Source organism: Monodon monoceros, unplaced genomic scaffold (genome assembly GCF_005190385.1).
Source record: "Monodon monoceros isolate NGI ecotype Baffin Bay Population unplaced genomic scaffold, NGI_Narwhal_1 Super_Scaffold_22, whole genome shotgun sequence".
NCBI classification, from domain to species: domain Eukaryota; kingdom Metazoa; phylum Chordata; class Mammalia; order Artiodactyla; family Monodontidae; genus Monodon; species Monodon monoceros.
Window position 1 is genome coordinate 60,861,069 of NW_021703779.1, and position 19,251 is coordinate 60,880,319.

General features: G+C 40.7%; 1 protein-coding gene and 1 non-coding gene across 7 annotated transcripts in view; one reads left to right on the forward strand and one right to left on the reverse strand.

Annotated features, from left to right (window-relative positions):
* HDAC8 (histone deacetylase 8) overlaps window positions 1–14,907 on the reverse strand; it is a 244,229-nt gene extending 229,322 nt beyond the window's left edge. For 3 of the 6 annotated variants that reach the window (XR_003796451.1, XR_003796450.1, XM_029241488.1), the window contains exons 1-4: window positions 14,461–14,884; window positions 13,890–13,942; window positions 11,203–11,333; window positions 8,882–9,023 (exon numbers count right to left, since the gene is read on the reverse strand). Coding sequence is in view for 4 of the 6 variants with exons in the window: in XM_029241488.1 (XP_029097321.1) it covers window positions 8,882–9,023; window positions 11,203–11,333; window positions 13,890–13,942; window positions 14,461–14,685 (551 nt within the window). In the remaining 2 variants the exon portion in view is untranslated. Of the gene's footprint in view, window positions 1–8,569; window positions 8,786–8,881; window positions 9,024–11,202; window positions 11,334–13,889; window positions 13,943–14,460 lie in introns of those variants that run through there. The other 3 variants (XM_029241492.1, XM_029241489.1, XM_029241491.1) reach the window with 3 other exon arrangements.
* LOC114906708 lies at window positions 12,340–12,442 on the forward strand. The gene has a single exon (XR_003796521.1). It is a non-coding gene; the product is annotated as a U6 spliceosomal RNA (small nuclear RNA).
* Window positions 14,908–19,251: the final 4,344 nt, after the last annotated feature.

The window sequence follows — 19,251 nt, forward strand, 5'->3', positions numbered from 1 at the left end:
GGTTTCCATTTTCATGCAGTGATCTATTGGTTTGGAAAGGCTGGAGGTGGGATGGTGTCAGTAGAGGAGGGGGTTCTGGCTGCTTGGTTAATGAGTTATACTGCACATACAGCACTCTGGAGAACTGGAACTGGAATGCAATCCACTGTCATTCACTCTGTGCATAAGGAGCTGGAGCTCTTGAGAACAGAGCTCTAGTAGCTTTGATCCCAACTGCTAGCTGGACGGTAACTAAGAGCTGGAGGTCTCATTCTATATTCTTCTTGTTGAGTTTGCCAAGACACAAGGCAGTTATATGGCTCTATCATTCACTGCCCCCAGGTGGAAGTCCCAGAAACCAATGGCATTCTAGGGCAATAATCTCTCCTCTCCCAGCAGCGAAGCAGGCAGAGGGGGCCCAGCTGGCACAGATCCCGTGTCACCAGGTGGAAGGCTGAAATGTCATGGGATAAGATGGCAAATAACAGAATTGTGGCAAGAAGAAGGGCAGGTTGAGCTAGAGATGGAAATAAGTCTTAAATGGATTATCAGAATGAGATAAAGGAAAATACTGGGAGCTGTAATGCAGAGTCAAACAGGAAGAGGTGAGGATGAGAAACAGCCAGTCAAAGTGGACAAAGAAGATGCGATCTCGGCAAATTCTGGAGGTTAGGAGTCACTGTCCCATGCTGGGTTTTAATACCTCCTAGTACATGTTTACATGGAAAGAGTGAGTCCCATTTAAGGGGATCTAGATGGGACAAGATGGCTTCTTAAGAGACTGACTACAAAAAGCAGAATCAAAGAATTCAAAGAGGCCTGTGAACAAGTGATAGAAGTGGACAAGAGTCATTTCATGGAGAAAGTAGAGGCCATGGGGCCAGCACTCACTAGTAGGCAACCCAGATACTTCTCTGCTATACCCTCCTTGACTCCTTTTGCTTTGGCTTCAGAAGAGGTGGGTCTCCTCCTCCCAAAGCCATTCCTCCCATCCTCTCCTGCCTCCTCCGAGACTTTGCTCCATTTCTTATCCTTCTCATATTTCCATTATTTCCCTTTCAGTCTACAAATGTTCTCAAAGCTCTTAAAACAAACCCAACAAGTCAGCCCTCAACCCTTAGTTTCCCTTGGCCACTGCCCTCCTCTCCTTTCTTTCTCATTTGAACTTTTGGACAGATTAATGTTCCTTTCTTGTCCATTTCTTTAGTTCCTGCTCACCCCTCAACAGTTTGTATTCCCATCACTCTCCAGAAAGTTCTCTTACCAAGGTCATTAATGACTATATTAATTGCCAAATATGACTGACACTTCAGTACTGCTCTGGATTGTTGAGAGCTCTTTTCTTCTTTAAACTCTTCTGCTCCCTTGGTATTCTATGGTCCCCTTCTATTTCGATTACCTGGCCAGTCCTGATTGCTGCTTTTCAGCTGAACTCACTGGGGCTTCTTCTTATACTTGCCCATTACAAGTTGGTATTTCCTGGGGTTCTGGGCTCTATTTTCTTTTTCTCCTCACTCTCTGCCTTTTCCCCTAAGTAATCACACCCATTTTCCTGGTTTGTGCTACCATTTCATATACAGGCAACACATCTGCTTCTAGTTCCAGCTTCCACCTCCATCTCCAAATCTCAGAATCCAATTTCCCTGGGTACTACCTCTGCTGCATACCACCACCTACTCCCGTGTACTGAGGTGGTATAATTCAGGGGTTAAGTACACAGGTTGAAGAATTAGATTGCCTGGGTTTGACTCCCATTGCTCTGCCTTAGTTCAGGTCCTCATCACTTGTCAGTGGGAGTGCCGATACCCAATTCAGTCCCTCGACCTACAGTCTACACCTCCTTCAATCCATCCTCTATAACTACAGTCAGTTCCCTAAAACACAAATCTAACCACGTTACTACCTAACATAATATTTCAGTGCCCCCCCCATTTCCTACTGAAGAGTTTCTCAAAGTGTGTGCATCAGAATCACCCCTAGATTTTGAAAGTGCAGGTTCTGATGCCCCAGTCCAAACCTACCTGATCAAGATCTCTGAGAGGTCTAGAAATCTGCATTTTTCAACTGAGTGACTCCGACATACATGAAACCCTTCATGAGCCATTTCCTACTTTTCTACCTCATCTGCTGCCATTATCTACTTTGAACCTTAACCCTCCAGCAATGTGTGTAGTTCCCCCAATCCGCCAAGCTATTTCATAGTGCTGCTTCTGCAAGGCCCTTCACCTACTTGTCTCCCCAGCACACTCCTCTCCATCCTTTGAAGTCTTCTTAACCACAACCTCCTTACTGAGAAATCTTACTTTCCTTCTCTACAGCTGTTTCTCAACCATTTTTTCATTATCATTCCCTCACCCAAGGAGCCTTTTTAGACACCTTTTTCTAATTGACCTCTCCGCGAAATTTTATATCACAGATGTACTGTACATCTGTTATGTACTGTGACCCTTTGGAAAACCATAAACTATGTAACATCTAAGTCCTTGCCGCCCCCGCTCCCCTACCACCTGCCCCGGCAAGAATCAATTTTTGCTCCCTTGGGGGCAGTATCACTCCCATTGAGAATACACGCTCTGCAGCAGCAGAAGACACTGCTATCCAAACCGGTCTTCTTGAGGTTCACCTTTGGTTTCTCTGATAAGTCTTCTCTGATTCTCCTCCTGTCTCTCTCACCACTCCTTCTCAAGACTCAACTCTGTAGATCTTTCTTCTCTTGCCTGCCTTGTAAACACTGGCATTCCACAAGGCTCATTATTTGAGTTTTTTCCCCTGTATTATTTTACACATGCTTCCCAGGTTATTTTGTCTATTTCCTTAATTTTAATTACCACCTATCATGCTGCTGGCTCCCAAATCTGTATCTTCAGTGAAGATGATTCTCCTGAGCTCCAGCCTCTTGCTAGTCTAAGTACGGGCCACAAATTGGCAGCCTTTAGTATTGCCTGGGAGTTTGTTAGGAATGCAGATTCTCAGGTTCCCCCAAGACCTGAACCAGAATCTCCAATTTAATAAGATCCCTGGGTATTTTGTATGCACATTAAAGTTGAGAAGTCATAGGCTGGACCCCATTGCCGACTCTGTAATAGACATCTTTAATTAGATGCTCCATAGGCAGAGCAGTCCCCATCCCCTACTCTTCTTAGTTAAAGGTAACACAATTACTCAGTCATCTACACAAGGAATCTAGATCACTCCTTCCTTATCATTTATATCAAACTGGTTACCATTCCTACCTATTCTAGCTACTAAATGGCTCCTGAATTTATTCTCTCATCTATGCTCATCACCACAGCTTTCACCTCCTTTAGGATAGATTATTATCACAGTAAAGGTCCTAACAGATTTCTCTGTCAACATTCTGGCCCCCAACACTCACCAATTTATCTACCAACTATTGCCAGAATCATATTCCTAAAATGCAAATCTGATCATGTTACCTCTTCCTGGCTAAAGATTCCTTCAGTGATTCTTTACTCTTTTAAACCAAGGTTCTTAACCAGGGATCCACACATGGGCTGTAGGAGATCCTTAGACTTTCTGAAACTGTAAGGAAAAATTTGTGTATGTACATTTTTCTAGGGACAGTGTTATAGAGCTTTCATCAGATTTTCGGAGGGGTCCATGACCAAAATAGGTCAAGAACCACTGACCTGAAGGATCAAGTCCAAGCTGTTCAGCTTGGCAAACAGGACCCTTCATACCTCTCCCACCTCACCTCCAGCCACTTGCCTATAGGAGCCCTTGGTTTCAGCTTTAATTATAGACCTGGAAGTGCCCTCAGCTTTCACACCTCTGTGCCTCTGCACATGCTGTTCCTGAAATAACCCCAAGGTCACATACACAACTAGTAAGTGGTGCAGTCCACTCCTTCTGGACGCCCCACTACCTTGTGCCTAACTCTAGCATACACCGACCATATTATGCCTCTATTGTAACAGCTTCCCACTTTGTTCCAAGCAGATTTTATTATAAAAAGTTTTATTAATAAAAGTAATATAATCATATTAGAGAAAATATATGAAAATATATAAAACAGAGAAAAGGTACATGTATATATCTGTGTGTGTGTATACCCACATATACATATAGTATATATATATATAGTGTGTGTATGTATATATATATATTATATATATATATCATACTATCATCATCGTCACAAAGTCACTGGTATCATTTTGCTGTATTTCCTTCTAGAAATTCTTTTCATATGCAGATATTTTTTTTACATATCTCTAATCAGAGTGAATATATGATGCTGTAGCTACCTGCCCTTTAAAAGCAAAGCCAACAATATACGATATGCATTTTTTCTTGTTATGCAGTTGTCCTAACCACCATTTTTAATAGTTATATAATAGCCCATCAAGTGGATATGTTGCAGTATACTACGTAACCATCCCACTGTTGTTGAATATTTAGGTCTCCTTCCCTCCTTTTTTCTTGGCTATTATACGTGAAAGAGAAATTACCATCTTCATATACACAGCTTTTCCATATTTTGGATTGGCTTATTTCCTTAGATTACCAAGAGTAATAGATGTATGAGTTAAGATCTTTCTTCCTTCGGTTCAAATTTGGTAGAAGGAAAATATATACATGTATATATAATGTTTCAATTTTTCTTCCTCTAATTATTAGCGATACTAAATATAAATATTTTTTCATGTTTGTTCACTATTTGTTTCCTCTTTTGTAAATTGTTCATGTCTTTTACTCATTTATCTGAATATTAGTGTTTTAAAAAATCAGTTAGAATAGTTAATGATTTTAACCCTTTGTTAATAATTGCTGTAACTATTTTTTTGCCTCTTTTTATTTTGGTAAAATTTTAGCTGCAAAAGTTAGAAAAAATCTCATTGCTGAAATTTTGAAAACTAGAAAAACACATTTAAAAAATCATTTTAATTCTGTCACCCTAACGTAACCACTATTATCATTCCCACTAATTTTTTTTTAAAAAATGCATGTATTAAAAAAAAATGCATGTATTTTACAAAGTTGTAACTGCAGTGTGCAAACAATTTTAAAACCTGTTTTATTAACCCAGAAGTATTTTTCTGAAATGCCCCATAGTCTTCAGAATCATCATTTAAAATAATAGCATAATATTCCATGGAATGGATTCACCCTTTCCTTATTGCTAGATATTCATGTTATGTCTAATTTTAAAAAATAAATAACACTGGTAAATATCTTCAGGTTTCTTTTCCATATTTTGAATTATTTTCTTAGGAAACATTCTCAGAAGTAGATTACTAGATAAAAGGGCATTAATACATGCTGGCTACCAAACTGTTTTCTTAAGGGGTTGACCCAAACCACACTATTACTAGCAAACTGAGTACCATTTTTTTCCAGTTCTATTAAAGATAGGCTAGGTAAAGAGGTTACCTACTTATCTGCATTTCTTTGATTAGTAGTGATGAACATTGTCCCATGTTTTCCAGTTGTGCTTAAAACTCCTTTGTAAATTGTCTATTCATGTTCTTTGCCCATATTTCTTCTTATACATCATACTGTATGAATGTCTGAGAAAATGCAAACCTGTCACATTTTGTCATATTTATGTCAAATATGCCTTTCTAGTCTGTGTTTAGATTTTATTTTTGAAATGGCCATAAAAGTTATTTTGGTTTTAAAATTTTATACAAATATGTTGATCTTTTCCTTTGTTTTTCTTCTATTCTTTCCTAAGCTTAGAAAACTATTCCCCTTTAGAAGCCTGATGAATATTCATTCATTCTAGGTTTTTTTTCCTAATTTGCTTTTTTATATTTAACTCTTCAATCCAGCTGCCACTTATTTTAGTTTATTAAAGGAGATGAGAGTATAAATGCTACAAGCTGTCACAACATCATTTACTGAACAATCCTTTCCAATCACTTGCAACACATCCTTTATAACTGATTGAATTCTTATATGCAACAGTCTCTTCGGGGAGTATACTATAACATCATTTGTCTAACCTTATACCAGTGGTACCAGTGTTTTCATTATCACAGTTTTTTATGTTTAATATCTAATAGCATTAGTCTCTCATTACTCTTCTTTTGCAGAATTTTCTTTGAAAATCACTCTACTTTGGCTTTCAGATGCAATTATTTGCTGTCTTACCTCTAAGAGATAAACTTCTTGAGGGCAGAATTGGTTTATTTCCTTAGAATATTGCTGAGAATAATAGTACTGGGTCAACAGGTACAAACATTTTCCCCACTCTTAACATTTCCAACGTTTTCAAAAAGAGTGTGCCAATTTCACTGTAATCCTGCCAGCACCTGGATATTTTGAAATAAAAGATTTCTTTTTCAAAATTGGTAGGGGAAAAATGTACCATGCTTCAATTTCTGTATCTCTGCTTATTAGTGATGATAAAAATATGCTTGACACTATGTAGGTGCTTAATCAATGCATGTTGAATGAATAAATGGCATGTATGAACCTGTACATGTATTTGGGGATGCGGGGGTTTAAACAGATACTGTGGTTATAAGAGATAAATGCCCGCTAGATGTAAGTTTGTGGGCTAAATGCCTGTAGTCCATCTGCAGAGAGGTTCTAGAGGTGCCAAGAACGCCTTGGAATTTGGACCTGAATTGGGGCAATCTCTAGAGACTCTTGGTAATTTATATTTACCACAGGCATGTCTGTTTCCAGGTAGGATCAGCTGCAAGCTGTCTGAAACAGTTAAGATAATGGCGTGTGGGTATGCCCACGCCTGCATACAGCCCAGAGGCAGCCATAATTGGCTGGAGATAGAGTGTGCTTCCTTTGGCAGCAAAACAGTAGTAAGAAGTGGCAGGTACCTGGGTATTCCACTGCAAACTGACCCAGGCCCTAGGAGGCCTTAAGTGGTGAATTTAAATATATAAGCTGCTCCAGTGCCACATGCAGAAACTAGAGCTGACTTGTAGGACTGGGCATTTCCCATGAAACCACACTACTTTTCTTTTCAACTTGCTAAGCATGAGAAGGCAGAGAAGTCCTTGGTTCAGAGAAGCTTTGTTTTGTCCCTTTTATCTATAGCTTGAAGCAGACAGGGTCATTTTTCCCTCCTAGAGATCACTGTCTTGATTTTGAATTTTTTTAATAGAGCAAAAACTAACAAAAGGCAGGTTGTTTCTCTTTGTTTTTAAGACCATGTAAAACTCATTACTAAACACAGCTTCTCTATGCTCCACCACCTCAGTTGTAGATTCTAGTAGTAAACTTACTCAAGGATTTCTTTGGTCATGAAATCTATCCATTTGATGAAAAGAATTCCATATTATTACCTTAATCTGCATATGCTGAAATTGTGCTCAAGATTTTATTCTGAAAAATAAAGTGCTGTTTTCTCTAGACTCAAGAGCACTAGAGTATCAAGGTCATGGCAGATAGTATGAACAACTGGTGTGTGAATGATGCATTGGCAGTTCCTACCACTGCTGCTTTATTTCACTCAAATAGCACATTGATAAATTCAGTTTTTAAATTCCCTCTCCTCTGGAGGGGGGGATAAATTAGGAGTTTGGGGTTAACAGATACACACTACTATATATAGAATAGGTAAACAACAAGGACCTACTATATAGCACAGGGAACTATACTCAGCATCTTGTAATAACCTATAATGGAAAAGAATCTGAAAAGTATAACTGAACCACTTTGCTGTACAGCTGAAACTAACACAGATTTGCAAATTAACTATACTTCAATAAAAATAAATAAATCAATAAATAAAATCCTTCTCCTCCAACATGTACTACAGCCATCTTAAGCAAGATACTAAATGCTGAATAAGGCTCAGCAGTCCCTGTCAGACACAGAGTATAGCTGTTTGAAATGTTAACATCAAACTCAGAAAGGACTTTTCCTGTAACTCCAAGTAGCACCCAATAGCTGTTGCACAAGCCCTTTCTCCTTAGGGTAACACCTCTCAGTTGCCACTTTGCTGCTTAGAGATGGCAGCATAAGCCTCTTTTAAAAAAAAAATTTATTTATTTATTTTTGGCTGCATTGGGTCTTTGTTGCTGTGCGCAGGCTTTCTCTAGTTGTGGCGAGTGGGGGCTACTCTTCATTGCGTTGCACGGGCTTCTCATTGCAGTAGTTTCTCTTGTTGCGGAGCATGGGCTCTAGGCACGCAGGCATCAGTAGTTGTGGCACATGGGCTCAGTAGTTGTGGCGCATGGGCTTAGTTGCTCTGCGGCATGTGGGATCTTCCCAGACCAGGGCTTGAACCCGTGTCCCCTGCATTGGCAGGTGGACTCTTAACCACTGCGCCACCAGGGAAGCCCTAAGCCTCCTTTTTGATTCTTCAGCCTCTTGTTTTAAATCTGTTCTCATCAATTCTCCATCTATTCAAAAATCTGTTTGCCACTCCTTTCAAGAACTAGCTCCAAAATTCACCTCTTCCAAGACTTCCATGATTAACTGCTCCTTATTGCTAAATCTCTTCATCTCATACATATATTCAATTGGTACCAAAATTGATGTTGCTCCCTAATTATTCTAGTTTTAATAATGTTTCTAGAGTATAAGTTCCTTGAAGACAGGGGAATTTCCAGAAAGCTTAAAAGGAATTTAGAGATTGTCTAGATATCTAGATTAATATCCTTTGCTCTGCCCATTTTCCTGATGAAGAGACTGAGACCGAGAGAGGTTAATCTGTCCAAGTCAGTCAGCCAAGTTTGTAGAAAAAGTAGGCATAAAGCCCAGGTGTCCTGACTTTCAATAGTACACTTTCCACTATATTATGTCATCTTTTATTTTACTTGTATCTCTTCAGAAGGCGTAGTAAAGAAGTGTCATACACACACACCCCCCACTCTCAATAACTGCCAATACAATAAACATAAGAGTTTACATAAATAAGAAACTGACTCAAGGAAAGAGATAGAAAGCAGAAAGGTCATTTTCTTACTTCTTTGCATGATGCCACCCTCCAGACCAGTTGATCGCTACTTTGCACATTCCATCAATCAGGCACTGGGCAGCTGTGATTGTAGCCCCTCCTACAGCTGCTGCATAGTCAAATATTCCTTCAGTGGCTGGGCAGTCATAACCTTCAGGCAAACATCAGAAGAGCTTGTTAAAAGATAAGCTGGATAAAGAGGGGTGTGATATTATGATTTATAATAAAGAATATACAGTTAACCCTTGAACAACATGGGTTTGAACAGCGCAAGCCTACTTACAGGTGGATTTTTTTTTCAGCAGTAAATACTACAGTACTACACCATTAGCAGTAGGTTGAACCCACGGATGCGCAACTGCAGATGTAGAGGGCTAACTATAAGTTATACTCAGGTTTTCGACTCCACAGAGGGTGGGTGCCCCTAACCCATGCGCTGTTTAAGGATCAACTGTATTTCTTCCCAGTTTGTGGCACAGAGTTCCTAAAATTCTTGGAATTCCTAAATGATGAGTTATAGATGTGTCTTGGTTGTATTAATGAGGTAACTTGTGGACCAAGGATGGGGGTTGGTTGCCAGTAGAATTATGAGGGTTGGAACTATCAGTTCCACCCCCCTGACCTCCTGTGTGAGGCCAGAGGAACTGGTGATTGAGTTTGTAAAAAATGAATAAACACAAACTTCAATTAAATAGTCAGGAGACCAGAAGGGGGAGCTCTCACACGCTGAAACAATAACCAAGTTTAACAAGAAGAAAGACTTCTCTTCTTTCCTGGCAAGGACTCAATGAAAAAGCCATAGACTCTTTTTTTTTTAAAACCATAGCTCTCCCAAGTTCCTTTCCCTCTCTGTAAAAGTGTTCTCCTTCCCTTGCCATGGCTTGCCACAGTTGCAGACCCCAAATTGCAATTCTCTGCTGATCCCAAACAAACCCATCTTTGATGGAGAAATATCTGGCAGCCTACTTGTTTAGGTCAACAAGTTTAATCACCAATTGGCCAATGACTTAATCATTCATGCCTATGTAATGAAGCCTCCATAAAAACCCCAAAGGAGAGGGTTTGGAGAGCTTCTGGGTTGGTGAACACGTAGAGATTTGGGGAGAGTGGCACACCTGGAGAGGGCATGGAAACTCCATGCCCTTTCCCCATACGTTGCCTTTATGCACCTCTTCCATCTGGCTGTTCCTGAGTTATATCCTTTAATGATTAACTGGTAATCTAGTGAATATATGGGTTTCCTGGGTTCTGTGAGCCGCTCTAGCAAATTAATTAAATTCAAGGAGGGGGTCATGGGAATTTCTGATTTATAGAGTGTTGGTCAGAAGTACAGGTAACAACTTGGACTTGTGCTTGGCATTCTGAGTTGGTGAGGTTGCTAGAACCTCCAATTTGCAGCCTGTCAGCCAGAGCACAGGTAACAGCTTGGGTGTGCAACTGATGTCTGATGTGGAGAGAAGTCTTGTGGGACTGAGCACTTCACCTGTGGAATCTGATGCTCTCTCCGGGTAGAGAGTGTCAGAACTGAGTTGAATTGTAGGACACCAAGCTGGTGTCCTGAGCATTGTTTGGTGGTGTGGGGGGAAATTCCCCCCTCCACACATTGGAATTGGGTCCAGTACCCTATTAGGAGGAGTAGATTGAGGTATGACAACAACATACCCTACCAGAAAGCTACTGTGCTAACATCAGCTCCAAAATGAGAGCTAAACACCTTCAATGTCGAGGAAGGAATTCTTCAGTATTACAGCTAGAAAGACTAAACCTTGAAGATTAATTAGTCACATCCTATAGATGGAGAAACTGAGGACTGAGAGGTGATATGTCATATCTGTGATGACACAGAGCCATGTCTGGGACCCCCTGGTGTCTTAAGCCCGCACCCCTGCCCTACACACATACCTCCAGTCCAGTGTTCTTCTATTAAATCATGCTGTTTCTCTAGACTATCCTATTGGCCACTTATGGCTTTTAAAAATGCAGCTGTTTAATGAGAGATAAGGTATCAAACTTAGCAAGAATATAAATATACACTGAAGTTAAAATATAAGGTCACAGGCCAGTTAAATCAGTGTACATACAGCCAGACCCAATCTGGGCACTGCTATTAGGGCGCCAAGCAACTGAAAGGTTTTCCTCCATTTGATCCAGCATTAATTTTGCTCAACTCATATGGGAGTGTGGTTAAAGGAAGATTAATATTGTGGTTAACACATTAGTTGTTAACTTAAAAGTATTAAAGACCATCATGCAAGTTATAAAAGATTAAGTAGTTATGATCTATAGATGGAGGTCATCTATCTCCCATCATTGCCTAGTAATGACTTTACCTAGTCCATATTCTATGGAGTCTGGATGATCATCATCTCCTTCTTGGCTGACCTTCTGGAGATGCTGCAGATAGGCATCGGTGTGGAAAGTGGCCATCTCCTCCATGGAGGCCACTTTGGGCTTAACTATCCTAATAATAACAGGGAACAAAGAAAGGTGAGTGAGTCAGATCCAGAGTATGCCAGAACCTGGAAGCAGGAGCCAGCAGTTGGAGTGAAAATACAACTTCCAGCTTCTGGTTCCAGGAGGCTGAAGCAATAAACACGTTCTGTTCCTCCACTGCAATACAGTCTTCATTTCCTCACATCTACATGTTGACTCCATTAAAAAGGGGTGAGAGGATAGATATCTCCCTTGAGTTTATAGGCAGGTTAAAAAAAAAGAGTTATTATATTTAAGTTAAATAATCAGGTATTAGATAAATTTTGCTCTGTGAGTTACAACTATCATGACAAACCAGTAGGAAGAGATATTTTCATTTGAATCAGTTTTCCTAATTGGGCAAATACAATCCTTTCAGCTACATTTTTACTTTAATAGGCAGCTGTATTGTCATGAATTTTGAATTTGGAGTCAGAGAGCTGGCTTCCCGTCCTAATTACCAGCTCTATAACCTCAGATAAGCTGACTGTTCTGTAGTTCAGTTTCCTCATCTGTAAAGTGGGGATATCTTATGGGACTTAGGTGAAGATTAAATGATAACATACATGAAAATGCCTTGTGGATAACTGTCATTATTATTAATATTAAAGGATTAAAAAAATAGGCAACCAAAAAATGTGAAAGTTTCTATAATTGGTCCCTCACATCTGCCTCTGAGAGGAAGGAGAGAAGGAGCAAACAGGCTGGAACTGGGCTTTGCTCAGAAGCTCTAAACCCACTGTTCACAAGAAGTGAAAATAGGAGTGACGGAGAGAATACAGGGTGCTAACCTAACAACAGGACTTAACCACCTCTAACTTCTAGCTGCCTAGTCCCCATATCCTCTTCCTGACTCTGCCACTGCCACTACTGCTCTCTAGCCCTCACCACTCAAAGGGTGGTCTATGGACCAGCAGCAGCATCACCTGGGAGCTTGTTAGAAAGGCAGAATTTCAGCCTCCCCTCAGACCTACTGAATCAGAATTTGTACTTCAGTGCTCACTTCAGCAGCACATATACTAAAATTGGAATGATACAGAGATAGCAAGGCCCCTATGCAAGGATGACACTCAAATTTGTGAAACATTCCATATATTTTGGATTGGGAGTTTGGGCTTAGCAGATGCAAACTATTATATAGAAAATGGAAAGACAACAAGGTCCTATTGTATAGCACAGGGAACTATATTCAATATCCTGTGATAAACCATAATGGAAAAGAATATGAAAAAGAATATATATATATATATATCACTTTGCTGTAAACCAAAAACTAAACAACATTGTAAATCAACTATACAATTAAAAAAAAAGAATCTGTATTTTAACAAGGTGATTCATATGCACATTCAAGTTTAAAAAGCATGACCCAGGCCACAGGGAGGCATCAGTGTTTTTTTTGTTTGCTGAAGGGGAACATGCCCATGAGTTTCTCCTGAATTAATATGGTTATACAGGCTACTACCATCACCAAGCAAGCTCAGCCTCAAAAAGTAAATATATATAGCTAAGATCCAAGGAGTCTTGCTTCTTCTTCAAGAAAACATGTCTACACCCTCAGAAGTGATAACTGCCCATTAAAATAAAAATTTTACAGTTTCTTGTACCATGTTTCCCGGCCCTAATTGCTCCCTCTTTTAATACCCTTCCTCTTCCTTAACAAATCCTTACTGAGAGCCTCCCTACTTAACAGCAAGGAAATTAGACAGTTTTGCTTTGCTTTGATTTCTTGTTTGTCAAAGTAATTTTTTGAACTGTTAAATAACTTTAATGGAAAGCATGTAGTTTTTCTGTTTACCAAACCTATGGGTTAAAAAACGGTTGAAAAACATTCATAAAGAAGATACTCAATAAATGATTTTGTTAATAATAAGGATAAAATTTACACTACCTTCTGGGAGATAAATGAAGCATATCACACTAGCCAGAATAGACAGATGTTCACCCAATTGGCCAGAAAATGTCACAAATAATCCTACAAGTGTCAGGGTTATAATATTTACTCTTATAACAACAAACAGCAAGTTCATTTTTTTGTTTTTTTTTAAAGAAGCACTTAGCTCTGTGCTGAGTTATGGCCTTGGCTCCAGGAGTTTCCTTTGGTCTTGACTGTCTCCAGGCTCATCATTAAAGTTTGGTGGTGGTAATGGTGTACCTAAAAGTCTTAAGTTGAACCCATACTCTCAGAGCTGGCTTAGGAAAGACAAAAAACAAACAACCCCAAACCTCCCAGCTGAACATCTTTTTTTCTATCAGATAGGTTTTAGTACCCAAATGTACTCACCCCGAAACCTCCACAAAACACCTATCCCTAGGATACTTCCCTCCCAGCAATAAAGTCCTATTTCTTAACTGCTTCAAGTACTTTTTTCGAGTTTTCTTAATTCTTCAAGAGCTTTTACTAGGTTACAGGCAGATTACCAACACTGTGAATCACAAAAAACTTTTAAAAAAGGACCATTCTCTCCCTAATTACTCCCACTGTGAAGCAGGAAGTTAAGGCTATGAACACCTGGGTTCAGGGCTCTGTTCAAGCACAACTTACCTCATTTGCTTATGCAGTGCATATGCTTCAATCAAGGAATGTACCATACTGGCCTAAAAACATCAGCAAAAATGGAAGAAAAAAAGGCAGAAAATAGTCTCAAATGTTTAATTCAGAGAAATTCCATCGACTTCATCATCCTGAACAAAGGAACTAACTTTTAACTCCCCTCCCTTTTTACTTAACAATTACAAAGCACTTTAGACAATACAAAGTATCTAAATCGCTAAGGAGAAAGCTATCGGGCCTTACGGAGGTGTTGGAACACTTTTCTCCTGCAGCTTCTTCTCCACTTCGGGGATCCCTGGCAGTAGAGACACCATCCCCTCCATGCCATCCCTTCCCCTCCCCCGCACCTCCACCCCACCCCCACCTGTCCGTTGGACGCCCCGCTGCGCTCTCAGGAAACTCTCTAAGGGAACACTTCCTCCATCACCTGGTACAGCCGCCCAAATTTCTGCTGAAGATTTCCCCCAGCCCTGTATCCTCTTCGCTTCCTAATGCCCTCCCGTCCACCGGCCCCCCACCCACACCCCCAAAACCCACGGTCTTTCATCCCAACCTTTCTTACCCGTTTGGGGACTTTGGCCAGGGAGTCGCACATGCTAACATACTCGGGACTGTAAATGTAAACCGGGGGCAGCGACTGCCCACCGTCCGCCGGTTCCTCCGGCTCCTCCATCTTCCACTTACAGCCGTTCCGGAGCCACCGTCCGGATCCGGCTTTTTTCGGACTCAGCCCGGGCTCCGGTTCCTGCTCCTCTGATCGGCCGCAGCGGTGCTCCCTGGTCAACATTCCCTCCTAGTTTCGAGATCGCCGGTGACACTGTCCCTGCTCCCCATCCAATTGAAGAAATGCATGGGCCTTGTCAGGCCAGAACCCCTACATTTAGTGACTACAGTTCAAAAACGGAGGTCGGCAGATATAAAAGCCCAAATAGCTGCCAATTAGGATCGATATTTTATAGCACAAATAAGCACAGTCAAAACTAACCATTGTTGCCCTACGGGGCCATTTGAGATGAAGTCACACCAGCTTCAGAGCATGCTGGGAGATGTAGTTTCGAGGGATTTAAGTAGCGGAAGAGTCAGGGCTAATTACTAAAATAGCCGCGAATTTGAGTTTTAGCGCTAAAAAAAAAAAAAAAAAAGGATCACCGTCAACGCTTTATGAATTGTCTCAATCTGCAAACACACCCGTATAAATATCTAAAGACAGACACAGTGTGGCCACTAAGAGCCCAGCACCACCCAACACATCAGACGGGCTCTTTTTGGTGGGGGATTAATTAATGGTACAAACTGTTTGAAAAGTTTACACAGTCAATTCTGTGCTGCAACTTAGTTCACTGCTTTTCATCATTAACTATCCATGTCCATATAAGAGTTAACAATCTCAATAATTTACTCTGGCAAAGCTGGTACCACTTTCCCAAGACGCTGGCTGGTACTTTGTAAATTGCTTCGTAGATTCCAGTCAAGCAATGATGTCAAATCACTCCTTGAAAATTCACTTGGAGTTAAGTGTGTAAGCAGATACTTTCAGTGACGTTTGGAAACTGCAGCTCTTCTTCCTTCCCTCCTTTTTTTCTCTGCAGCTATACAAGGGTTAGGGAAATATTTTAGGTTTAGTGTGAGGTTCACATTAAAGAGTATCCTGGAGCAGTTTTAGAATTACCATCAGTATTTCCAGGTTCCTGGGGGCCCCTATGATCTGACACAAACTAGCCAATGCCCAAGGCCCCAACTCTCACATCAACATGAATTAACCTCTCAGACAATCCAATATTCTAGTTTGCTTTTTTCCCCTACTCTTTAAACATTTATGGAGTATTGTGATATGCACTTGGATATACTATCTCATTTCATCCTTGCAACAGTCCTATAAAGGAGGTTGTAATACACCCATTTTACAGATGCAGTTTAGAGAAAATAACTGTTCAAAGTCACACACACAAACAGAAAAGCAGGAATTCAAAACCAGGTCTGCCTGACACTGAAGTTTTTGAACATTCCCTTTACTATATAAACTTGATTCCTCCAGGATGACTTTGTGTTAAATCTAACCTTGTTCAACCCTCCATTTAGTATCCCCTCAATACTTAGTATTCTGGATTTTTTTTTTCTCCTGCGATGTGTTTCTTTAGCTAGAATGTAAGCTCTCATGCTCCTTTTGTATCTTCCCATAGCAATTAGCTCAAAGTTCTGCCATCATTCAATCATTCATCAAACTTTATCTGACATCAGCTAAGTGTACAGTACAGCTGAGGATTCAATCCTCAAGATGAATTACAGTCTGATCTCTGCTCTCAGGGAATTTGCATTCTTGTAGATGAGACGGATACACAAGAAGCAGAGTCAGATAATGAATGTAGGATGCTTGTTTAATAACTAAGCATTAAGTACTTAATAACTGGTACTTAGTAAATGGCAACTAGGGTTCTTATTCAGTGACATCTGAGAGGGTCCTAGTGGATAGATGGGATTTTACCTGGTGAAGAAGGGAGCCAGGGGAGGGCATGCTGACTAGAATCAACAGCATAAGCAAAAACAAAAAGGAGAACATTTCTAGGCTAGTTTAGTTGAAGGGGCTGGCTCAATGAAGTGTTTTGAATACTAGACTAAAGAGAATAGACTTTACCCTGTGGGAAATGGGGAGACAGATAAACAGAAATCTTAAAATAAAAGATTTCTACAGCAGTAGTGTGTAGGGAAGATTAGCTATTGAAAGACTACAAGCAGTGAGAGTGCTGCAATGGATCAGATAAGAAATAATGATCATTTATTGTTTTGTTTTGTTTTTTTGTTCTTTTGGCTGTGCCGCGTGGCATGCGGGATCCCGACCAGGGTTAGAACTCGTGCCCCCTGCAGTGGAAGCATGGAGTCCTAACCACTGGACCGCCAGGGAATTCCAAAGCGATGATGATTTAAACTAGGGTAGGGACAATGGAAACAGAGAGGGAGAAACAATGCACAGGGTAGGTTCAACAGGACTTCCTTACTACTAGTACTTGAATATTGGTGAGAGCAGATGGAGAAGTTATTGAAAATTCTTAAAGTCTGTGTGAAGAGAAGGCCAGCAGTATCAATATAAGGAAGAGTGAAATGAGAAGGAAGAAATCAGAGGGTAGGGCAGGTGCTTAACCCAGTTTATTTCCCCACATAGATAAGAGATAGCTAAAGTCATAACAGTGGTTGAGATAGTCAAGGGAACATGGCCGTCTCCACTGCGATGTCTAATCATATCTAACTTAACATTTTCAAACCAAACTCCTGATTTTCCTATCCAAGTCTTTGCCACCCCTTCCCCATCTTTCATAGCTCAGTAGAGATACCAACGTCTATCCAGTTGCCTAAGCCAGAAACCTGGGAGTTATTTGTATTCCCTCCTTTTCTTTCACTCCCAAATCTAATCCATCAATTTCCATTGGTTTCACCTCCAAGACGTGTCTTAACTACCTCCACTTCTCTCCTCTGCACTGCCGCCACCCCAGTCCTGGCACTGTCATCTCTCACTTGGACTTCCTGCAATACCTAGCTGGCTTCTACTTCCACTCTTGTTGACTTACAATCCATTCTTTTTGTAGCCGCAGAGTGAGCTTCTTAAAAAATGTAAATCAGATCATGTCACTTTTTAAAACCTGCCCCACGCCATGGTGAGAATCTTTGAGCTAGGAAGAAGCGAGTGATTTGGGAGAATGCTGTTTGTGGGAGTTGGGAGAGAAAGATGCCAAAAAGGAGACAAAAAAGGAATAGCTGGGTGAGAACTGGTACAGTTTCACAGAAATCAAGGGATGAGAGGGTTACAAGAAGGGAGAGGTAGTAACAATGTCATGTATTGCAAAAGGGTCAGAAACCCCTTTTGCCATTAGGGGTTCACTGGTGCTCTATGAAAAACACACGAGGCAAGGGAGGAAGCTAGATTGCAAGGGGTTAATGAGTGAAGCCAATGCTGTCAAGTGTAACTTCCTTTTTGAAGAAATTTGATTGTGAAAGGAGGGAATTATTATAGTATATCAACCTAGGGGGATGTCAGAGCCCAGGAATATTTTTTTAGAATAAGAGAGAAATGCACATGTTTACAGAGGGGAAGGAGTCTATGGGGCTGTAGGAGTTGACTAAAAGGTGAGATCATGACAAGTTGGCAATATAAGGAGGAAACAGGACTTGTCTAGGGCTTTTCATGGATAGACAGTGGAGAAGGAGGGCAGGATACAGACTGGCCAACTGAGACTCTAAAGTCTGGACTCTGATGTGAAAATTGATTTTTCCATGTGTTCTTTCAGTTCTAGCAACAGGTAGCTGAACACTTCAACATGGGGAGCATTGCTTTTAAACTGGAAACAGTATCCTCATTTGGCATACAATGTGGCAAGATGATTCAACTATGGAAAAAGATAAATTGTTGCACAAGGATCTGCAACAGCAAATCCCACAGGGAGGCTGCACCCTTATTCATGATTAAGATAGAGCACAAACCATGCCACAGGTCCCAACCTCAACTTTCCACAAGCTTAATACCCATACGATCCTTAACTTGGGAAGAAAACCTTTCTCAAAGCACCAGATTTGCAGTCAGAGGACTTGAAGTCAGAGGAAATAGGTTGAATCTTGGCTCCAAAGTTTCCTAGTGTGGTGACCCTGGACAAGTTCTTGGCCTCACTTTCCTTAGCCATTTTTGCTAAAGGTAGTTTTTGAACCAGCAAGGTCAGGATGGGCTATGCCACTTCTTTTGATGATCTCCTCTGCCTTCACTTGCTGGCAGAAGCAGGCAGAAGGGAAAGCAAACACATTAAGAAGTCACCACCCCTCTGGCCACCTTCGTTGTGCATTTTACAATATGCCCACTGATATCTCAACTGTAGTGAACCAACTGACCCTTGTTTTCACACCACTTCCTAATGTCTTTTCCTTGGAGAGTGTCATTGTTGAGAATGTGAACTCTATAGAGTCAAACTGCTTGAGCTCAGATCCAAGCTCTACCACTTCCTGGCTGTCTGATTTTCAACAATTTGCTTATAATGCTTAGTGCCTCAGTTCCCTCATATGGAAGATGGGGATGACAACAGTAATTAACTCACATGGTGACTGTGAAAACAGAATAAGATGGTCATACCAAGTGCCTGTATAACAATGTCTGGCATTTGGTAAGCACTCAAATATTGATTATCATTTAAGAGCTATTATGCCAAATATTCCTTAATTTGGGGGAAAGTCTCCACCCCATTGTTATCCTCACCCGCATACCGCTACTGCAAGAGTACTGTTACTGGTTTGAGAACAGGTCCTTTGCTTTTAGGCCTAGCCTTAAAAGAAATCAGACTTCTGCTAAATAGAGGGTGACCATACCATCCAAACTGGG